Source organism: Leucopleurus acutus, assembly GCF_964270905.1.
Source record: "Leucopleurus acutus genome assembly, chromosome: 3".
In the NCBI taxonomy this organism is placed as follows: Eukaryota; Metazoa; Chordata; class Mammalia; order Artiodactyla; family Delphinidae; genus Leucopleurus; species Leucopleurus acutus.
Window position 1 is genome coordinate 17783872 of NC_139145.1, and position 9465 is coordinate 17793336.

Here is a 9465-nt window from a genome sequence, read left to right on the forward strand (position 1 = left end):
TCAAAAATAGGTACTAGGGCTTCCCTGGTGGCACAGTGGTTGAGAGTCCGCCTGCCGATGCAGGGGACATGGGTTCGTGACACGGTCCGGGAAGATCCCACATGCCATGGAGCGGATAGGCCCGTGAGCCATGGCCGCTGAACCTGTACGTCCAGAGCCTGTGCTCCGCAACGGGAGAGGCCACAACAGTGAGAGACCCGCATACCACAAAAAAAAAAAAAAAAAAAAAAAAGTACTAATATAGGTCTTTTGTAAAAGCAAAGTGTAAAGCGAACTTTCAAAAAGTGGAGATTACCCATAGTTAAGTCTTCATGCTTTAACTACAGATTGATCTTAAACAGTGAAAGCCAACAAAACCAATAAAAGCATTAATATCATCATGATAAAAATATCATACAAAAGCCAAGTCCTGTCCCTTTCTAGGATTTACTAACTGCTCAAAACGATGACACATTTTAGCTTGATTCCTGTTAAGACAAGAACACTTGGTCTTAGAGTTCCTCTTTTCTTACTGGTGAAAAACATGAGAGTTCCTCTTTTCTTATTGGTGAAAAACATGCCCTCTTCAGTTATTTCTAGTGTCTTCCAGTTTTCTACTCATTCTAACCACTGCTTGGAATTCATTCAGTTCTTCTTGAAGCTAGGGAATAAACTTAAAAAAAATACCAACCTTAGACACATACTTGTTCACTTTAGAGAGTATGACTTTCCCCCCATGGAGAAATTATATTAAAAATAATTTCAAAAAAATGAGAGAGAAAAGAAAATGAGAAATGTCACCCACAATCCAATCAACATAACACAACCATTTTAATTTTTGCATATTACTTTGAGTCCCTGTCCACTGTAAGCATATTTAACACAGTCACAGTTCAATCACTATGCATTTACTTTTGTAGGATACAGCCAGCTTTCACAATGATCCCCTTTAATGGCTATGTAACATTCCACTAAATAGATATATCATAATTTATTAAACCCACTTGGGAAGCGATACAAGATGTGGTTAAAGTATAAGCTCTGCAGTCAGACAGACCTACATCAAGTCCAAACTCTACTGAATCACCACAGGATTCAGCTGGTGGATTACCTCACTCGCTTTAATTCGTCCAACACTAATTACCAGTGCCACCCTCCTATGTTCCAGGCTCAACACTAAGCACTGAGTATGCAAGAGTGGACACTGAGACAGGATCTCTGCCTTCAGAAACAAGCAAGATAGATATATAATTTCCAACCATGTTAAGTGCTATAAAGAAAAAAACCCACTAAGTGCGAGATTGGAGTGCCTTAAATTCCCACCCACAGAATGAGGATATAGTACTACCGAGAGCTGTTACAAGTATTAAATGATAATCCATGTACACTATTTGGCACCATTCTTGGTACACAGTAGGTACCCAATATATATTAACTATATCACTGCCTGGGATAAAGAGAGAACACCAAAGCAGGAAATACCATCCTCTCAGTATACTCCTTCCTCTGTCAATATAAATCCTGTACTTTTTCAGGTTTGAGTTTACTGCTAGAAGTTTGATGTGGGTCTTTTTTAGATCCATTTCTCTCCTTATTATGTTCAAGTTTTCTTTTACCTCCCTGAACAAACTGAGTATATTTGTTATAGCTGTTTTAACATCCTTATCTGCAATTCCATCATTTGCCCCATTTCTGGGACTGTTTCTCCTGCCTGTTTCCTGTCTGGTTATGGGTCATGTTTTTCTATTTCTTAGCTTGTCTGCTAATTTTTGATTGGATGCTAGTCTTGGATTTCATGTTTTGGGGAGCTGGATTTTACTGTATTCCTTTAAATATTATTGGGGTTTGTTCAGGATTAGTTACTTCGAATAAATCTGATCCTTTTAAGGTCTGCTTCTAAGCTTTGGTAGGTGGGTCCAGAACAGGCTTTCTCCAGGGCTAATTTGGCCTCACTCCATGCCTTGTGCATCAGGTCTTTCTACTCTGATTAGTGAGAATATGAACTATTCCCAGCCTTGTGCGAACTCCAACAATTCTTCCACCTGCTAAGTTTTAACAGTTCTCCATAAAACGTGCAGATCAGTACTCAACCAAAGGCTTGAGGGTACCCCTTGCAGCTTTCCAGAGCTTGCTCTCTGTGCAGCTCCCTCCTCTCCTATACTTGACCTCCTCACACATTCAAGCTGCCTTTGCCTCCCTGAGCTCTGAACTCTGTCTCATCAACTCGGGGAGACCACCAGATTCTTTCTGGGTCCCCCCCTCCCTGTGCTGCAGCTTGGAAACTCTCCAGGAGGTAAACTGAGGCAGTCACAGAACTCTGTTGTTTATTTCCTTTCTCTCAGGGATCACTGTCTTGTGCTGTTTTTTGACCTATTTCTAAAACAACTTTGTCAGGTTTCCCAGTCACTTTAGGTGGCAAGATAAACCTGGTGTCTGTTACTCCATTATGGCTGGAAGCAGAACTAATCAAGTTTGACTTCAACTTCCACATTTTCAATGGAACTTCTCTAGACTACAAGTCCAAATAATTTTTCATTTCTCTGATCTTTGTACCATTTACAATCTAGCATAATAACAGAGGCCCTACAGTATATTCTGTCCATCAACACCCCACCATCCCCCATCCCACCATACAGCTTCCAGCAATGCCTGCTATCAGTTTCACTACCAGACCAAGCACCACAGGATTAAATACAATCACATATTACAGTGGCTTGCTAGTGCCAGGCACAGTCCTAGGTGTTTGGCTGAAACAAAGAAGACACTGTCCCTAATTTCCATGAGCTCACAGTTTGGGACAACTGAGTAATCAAATTCTCACCCATAAATCCATAAAATAGTTTTAATGGGAAAAACTAAGGTATAAATGAACCTTTAGAACAGGGATTGTGGGTTATCAAAAGTTTTCTTAAAGGGCCAGAGAATAAGTAGTTTAGGCTTGGAAGCCATACAGGCTCCTGTAACAACTGCTCAACTCTGGCGGTATACCTTGAAAGTAACCACAGACATGTGAGTGAATGGGCATGGCTGTGTTCCAATAAGCTCTGTTTACAATAACAGGTGGCTGGCCCCCTGGCTGGAGTTTGCAGACAGCTTGCACCACCTTCTACAATGGCATGTCCTGTTTGTGCCATCCAGACAAGACTGATCTCAACAAGAAAACCAAGTTCTCTCAGGTAGAATTACATACTATGTCTTTTGCACACGCCACAGAACCTGTATAACACAAGCACAGTGTAGGTGCTTATCAAGGACTTTTTAATTTACTTCATTTGACATTTGAAGGGTTCCCTTTATTTCACTCAAAATTGCTTCCAGCAGTAAAGAAATCTACACTTACTATGATTTACGAAAAAAATGAATGCCTAGTGCATAAAATACTCTAAGATGATAAAACAAACAAATGTTGATGATCCTGACAACTTAATTTCATCTTGTAAATAAGTCAAGGTTGCTATACATAAAAGAACCAGCTGTGAGGACTATCCATGCATCCCAGTGATGTGGACATGGTCCAAAACACTACCAGTCTTCTTTGAGAATTATCTAAAGAAAGAGTTCTCAAGCACGTTAAAAAACTGCATCAAAAATAATTTTCAATTGTCAAAATTAAAATCTATCCAGAAAAGACAAAGATTTGGTATATTGCATGTATTTTTCAAATTGTTCAATCAAAAAGATAATCTCACAAAACAAATTCTAAATGTTTAAATTTGTTTTCATTGTTGTACAGTATGTATGTATATATATGCACACATACACACCCATGTGACTGATGTGGAAAAAACAGTATCCTTAATGGGTTTATTCCGGCAGGTTTGTTTAACAAGATTTGTCTTATTACTTTACAGTCACACTTTGTTCAAGATGGAGGGAATCCTGGAAGCCATCTAATCGAACGTTCCTTCAAATGAAGGATTTCCCTTTTGTAATATTCAAAACAATGCTCTGTAGTTTGTTCATCTCTTAAAACTCATAGTCAGAATTGAACATGAACTAAAGGTGTGCTTGGCCTATAACGAAGTGCGACCAGTGCCACCCAGGATCCAGATGCTCAAATGCATGCAAGATTAGAATGAGCTCGTCAGTGAGCAGGCTTTGTCCTGTGACATGCAGCTCTAAGCCTCATCTCCCCTCAACTCCCTTCCCTGCAGCTAATTTTTGTTTTACCCAAATCAAGACTACATATTCATTCCTATTAACTTTTTTCTTAGTTTCAGCCCACCATTCCATATACTGAGATCCTAAGGATCCTGTAGTCCAATATTTCAGTTAAATATGTCATGTCTTTATCAAAATCACTGGCACAACAATCAAAGAACTTCACAATGTGAAGCATAACAGGAGGAAAAATTGAAGGCAACAAGTATAGACAACACTTTGCCATAAAGAGAAACAGAGAAATGGGATGGCAGCAGGATGGATATTTGGTGGGGAGGTCAAATGTTTAAATATATATATTCAAATATTTATATGCTAATGAATCATCCAAAAGCAAAGGAAAAATACAGTATGTAAAAACATTTTCTAAATTGTTAAATTCTAAATTATTAAATTTCAACACAAATATAATTTATCATATGTTGCTTGGTCATCTAATTTATATCGAAATCTGGTTTTTAGAGCCTCCAGCTCCTGAATTCTCCTTCCTTTCAGGATCTCTACTTCTAGGATCACACTTACTTTTTCTCTGAATATTCTGAAATCTCTAACTATATCCAGTAGCCCCTGCCTTTGCCATTATGAAACTGAACATCACATGGCCCTTTTCATCCAAGATCTTGTTTCCACATTAATCGCCTTTACTCTCAGAATTTTAAAAATCAAATTCAGGCTTAATGGATTCTTCCAACAGAATCACATAAAACTTAAGAATCTAAGATTTTTAAAAAAATGTTATTGTATCCCTACAGTCAGCAAGATGGCCAAAAAAGGTTTATTATTTGGTAAAATTGCTCTCCAAGGCTGTAACATCCAATCCTGAACATGTCTAGGCTAAGTGGCCATTACCAAATTCTTCCCACCAGCACATCTGCATACAAAATGACATCATCAACAACAGGGCCTTCTCCTCTCCCAACCCCCACACTAGGGTCAAACAAAAAGTTAGTGTGCACACACATAAAGCACATTTACAATGTCCACTGCACAGTAAATGCTAGCTAGTTTACATTTGTTTCTAGATCTAAGCTCACCCTTTGAGTAAGCAGTAAGAAAGCAACCATGAACCACGATCTGTACATAAATATAAAGTGTGTTCTTTCAAAAGTCCATTTCTAAAAATGAATTCTTTATCAGTTAAAATATGAAATTTGTTGTCACCAAACAAATGAATCTCCATTTACATCTATTTAATGATAAAGAATATATTTTCAAAGTACAATACTTGTTTATGAAATATTTTATAAAGTTTAAAGTTTCCAAAATGTACTTTTAAAATACTAAAGCATCTAAGGAAAAAATAGCCAATTTGCCCTTTAAAGATATAGGACAAATAAATCTTGCTCAGTAATTCATACATGCCTAACCAATAGAAACAATGCAAAATAACAAGAAAGGTTTTTACTTTCACAAACCAAGTCATAGATTTAAAATGAGTCATCATGTTAAGCTCTAGGAAAACTGTAAAGTTATTTTGTCTTTATGTTCATTTCTGCCAAACATTTGTCCTCAAAATGAATTTTCATTAATTTCCCATCTATTGACCACAGCTGTTTTTTTGGCCAGGAATTCTGTCTCATAACTGTTTTTTGTAATTTGAACATCACTTTGTTCAGTGTCAACACACAGTAAATCTTCAATAAACATGTTAAGAATCAAATTATAAGAGCTTAAGAGTCAGAAGGAATGCATAATTTTTTCTAAAAGTACAAAAATTTGAGACTCACTAAATCAAGAATATCATAATGTGAAATACCCAAATATTACTCAAATTTTCTTTCTTTTTTTATTTGCGGTATAATTGACATAAGCCATTTTCTTAAACAGGAAAAGTTTTAAGAGATTTCTACCACAATTCTTGTTTTTCAAATACATTCCTGGGACTTCCCTGGCAGTCCAGTGGTTGGGACTCTGCAAATCCCTGGTCAGGGAACTAAAGATCCTGCAAGTGCATGGTGCAGCCAAAAAAACCAAACAAAAAAACAACAAAAAAAAACAAAAATAAAATACATCCTAAATTCCTGCTGCAAAAGCACAAAAATGTCTTAGATTTCATGCTAATCCATCGGTTTAGAAACAATTTACAGGTAAACTGACATAAAAACCGCCACTAGACTGTGAGATTCAGGAAGAGGAGAGAGATTTGTTTTGTTCACTGCTGTGGCCCCTCCCTCTGCCCCAGTGCCTTGGATGGTGGCTGGTACCAGTAGGTTTTCAATTAGTACTTGCTGGATTGAAAGAACCTATGTGTGCAGACCCCTTAGTACAAAGCCAGACCCAAACCTGCAGGATCCCACCAACACCATGAGAAAACATGGAGCAATCTCATGCTGTGCAGATACAAATTGAGCCTCTAGAGAACAGAGGACAGGAAGAGAAGACAGACACTCAGGGGAACTGACTGCAGACTCAGTTTCCACACACTGCTCCAATGTATTCACATTGATGCCGTGTTTAAACTCCACCAATTTAGAGATTCATTTAGGTTAACAAATCTCCTCTTGTAAGAATGCAGGAATCATTTAAACTTCTCAATAACCTTATGGTGTAAACATTTCACCATTCCACTTTGCAGATGAAACTGAGGCTAAAAGGCCGAATTACTTTCTTAGAGTCACAAAGTACTTTCCCAGTGTCACACAGTTTATGTACAGCACGACTCAGAACCTTTAATCCTTTAATGCTACCACCTCGTTGACAGGGGAATAGGACTAACCTTTACCCACACATCAGTGCCCAATACCTTTCTATCCAAACACCTAAAACAAGTTTTCTTAAAGATGGAGCTTTTGTTTGGGGTGACAGGCAAGCAACAAGTAGTTTCAGAACATGGATCACTTATGAGGTAAGTATCTAAAATGAGGATCATGTATTTGGGGTGCCTGGGGGAATCAAGCCCCAAAGCAAACCACAGATTTCAAAATACTGCACAGGGCCAGCTCTTGCTCTAGAACAGTTTGCCTCTCTCTCTTCCTCTTCCTCCCCTTCCACGTGACCCTCACAGATCTCAGCACCAGAAAATAGACTACCATTGTCAGTGCCATAGTTTGGCAACATTATGTGTCCCAACCACAGTGACTGGCACAGAACAAGCAGGCAAATATTTACTGAATGAACCAAAGGCCAAAGTTGTTTCTGTGGGCAAGGTGGGACCCTAACTGCCTTTTTTAACAAAGTGGAGATGAGAAGTGTACCCTAACACTTGATTACTGGTGTAAAAATGAACTTTTAAAAGGCAGGTGTAAACTGGGGACAGGCTACACTCAAAGCCTTACCTGATTCTTCTTCCTCAGCTAGATTGCCTCAAAGAAGAAAACAGCTTAGCACGTTAGCATTCAAATACAGATCTCAGAAGGCGCATGATGTTTTAATATTTTAGAGTATAAAACCAAACACCATTACCTTATTTAGGTTGCCTAGTTTAGGTCATGTTAATATGAACAGCAGCTTAAAAAAGAGTCCCCTCTCAGCATTCTCAGGGTGAGAGTGGGTGGAGGTTGAGAAGAATAGTAGGCATTTTTCCAAAAAGTTTGCTGTGGGCCAAAAAACAAAATCATACTCCACAGTGTGGGAAAAGTTTCCTTTAAAACATGGCCAGAAATTTATACAAATATATGCTTTATACCAAATAATTAAACAGAGCCTATTTTAATAGGAAGACGTAAGGTTAAGCCAAACGCTTAGAGACAACTCTCGAAAATTTTACCTATTTCCCCTTTGGTAGACTCCCGTGACCTGAAGACTTGGCTACAGGCTCCAGTTGGTATTGGATTCTTCATAACGTGTGATTTTCAGGCGTCAAATTACAGTAAAGCTGGTGGGGCAGAATAACAGCCAAAAGCAACAGGGAAGATGCCCATTTTTCTCCTCCACCCTCCTCTCACTTGCCACTTAAGAAAAACGGCACGCCTCTACATTAGAAAAGGGCCTCATCCTTTGAGATTCAATGCAGCGCTAAGTCTGTGATTTCGGGAACGAACCTGCGGATTCCAAAATACAGGTTAAGACCTCATCCATCATGAACTAGTTTTGCGCTCTTCCACCACCTCCTTTGTCTGAGCTGTCCCTGCAAACTCGCAGTTCAATGCCTTCCTGTAAACAAGCTAACTAAACCAAAAAGGAACGTTCTAAGTCTTTCTCAAAAGAAGAACCCAACAACGCGTCTGAAGCCTCATCCCAGGAGTGAGCAGGCGGGGGTGCACACGACGGGAACCTCGACCCTGGGGCCGCCCGCCGAGCTGCGCGACAATCCGGGCCGGGGTGGGGGCGCCGCGCCCGCCGCCCCCGCGCCCAGGCTGCGGCTCCCGCGGGGCCAGGGACCGGGGACCATCGCCCGCCGCTTCGCCACGGCTTCTCTCTCCGCTGCCAGGCACTCACCTCCGTGGATGGGCAGGGGCGCCAGCACCTGACCGCGGACCTCGGCCTTGGGCGAGTCGAGCCCGTAGCGCCCGCGGTCGATGCGGAATGTGAGGGGGGCGCCGCGGCCGGGCTCCTGCACCGTCACGTTGATGAGCGCCGTGTAGTACTCCTGGCTCGCGTTGTCTGCCCGCGCCGGCCACAGGCTGCAGGTCAGCAGCGCGAGCGCGGCGAGCCGGGCCGGGCCCGCCCGCGCCGCACCGCTCATCGTCCCTCCGGCTGCCGCCGCCGCTGCTCTCGGACCGGGCTCCCGGGCCGGCGCCGAGAGGCGGCGCGGGCGCGGCCGCCGCGGCTGCGGGAGCGCACGCGCGCGGCCGGTGCAGGGCCGGGCACGAGCACGGCCCTCCTCGGTGCCGCGGCCCTGCTGCTCGCCGCCCTCACGTCCGCGGCTCGCCCGCGGGGACGCGCCCATGGGCCCCTTCGGCGAGGACGACGGGTCAGCCCGCGCGCGATAGTCTCCTCCGGGTCCCTCTAGGGCCATGGGGGCGGGCCCTCTCCATTCCCCGGGGCCGGTCCCGCCGAGTGGGGGCGCCTCGCAAGGACACGACAGAGGTGGGAGATGCGCCCGAAGAAGGGTCTCTGGAGCACAAAGTCCCGGTCGCCGAGCTGCTGCCTCAGGCGCGCGCTCGCCACCGCCCCGCCCACTGTCAGCCGGGTGGCACAGCGCAGGCTTGGGGCTCAGCCCCGCCTCCACGCGCATGCGTGCGAGGGCCTGTCCGCTCCCGCCCGCCTGCACGAGGGCCCTAGGAGGCCCAGGCGCTTTCTTAACCCGCGCCCGGACGTGTTTATACGTCAGGCGTGATGCGCCTAGGATCTAGAGCCCGGGTGCTTTCCAAGGGCCTCTGGAAGAGTTTGAGATGAGGTTACAAAAGAAAAAGAGCTAAAACTTTAAAATTAATTTAAAGATTA

General features: G+C 42.9%; 1 protein-coding gene across 1 annotated transcript in view; it reads right to left on the minus strand.

Annotated features, from left to right (window-relative positions):
* Window positions 1-9192, minus strand: part of RNF130 (ring finger protein 130) — a 108166-nt gene extending 98974 nt beyond the window's left edge. The window contains exon 1 of the mRNA XM_082837156.1: window positions 8518-9192. Within this exon, the coding sequence (XP_082693282.1) occupies window positions 8518-9037 (520 nt within the window). The 5' untranslated portion in view covers window positions 9038-9192. The remainder of the gene's footprint in view (window positions 1-8517) is intronic.
* Between the last annotated feature and the right edge of the window lie 273 nt (window positions 9193-9465).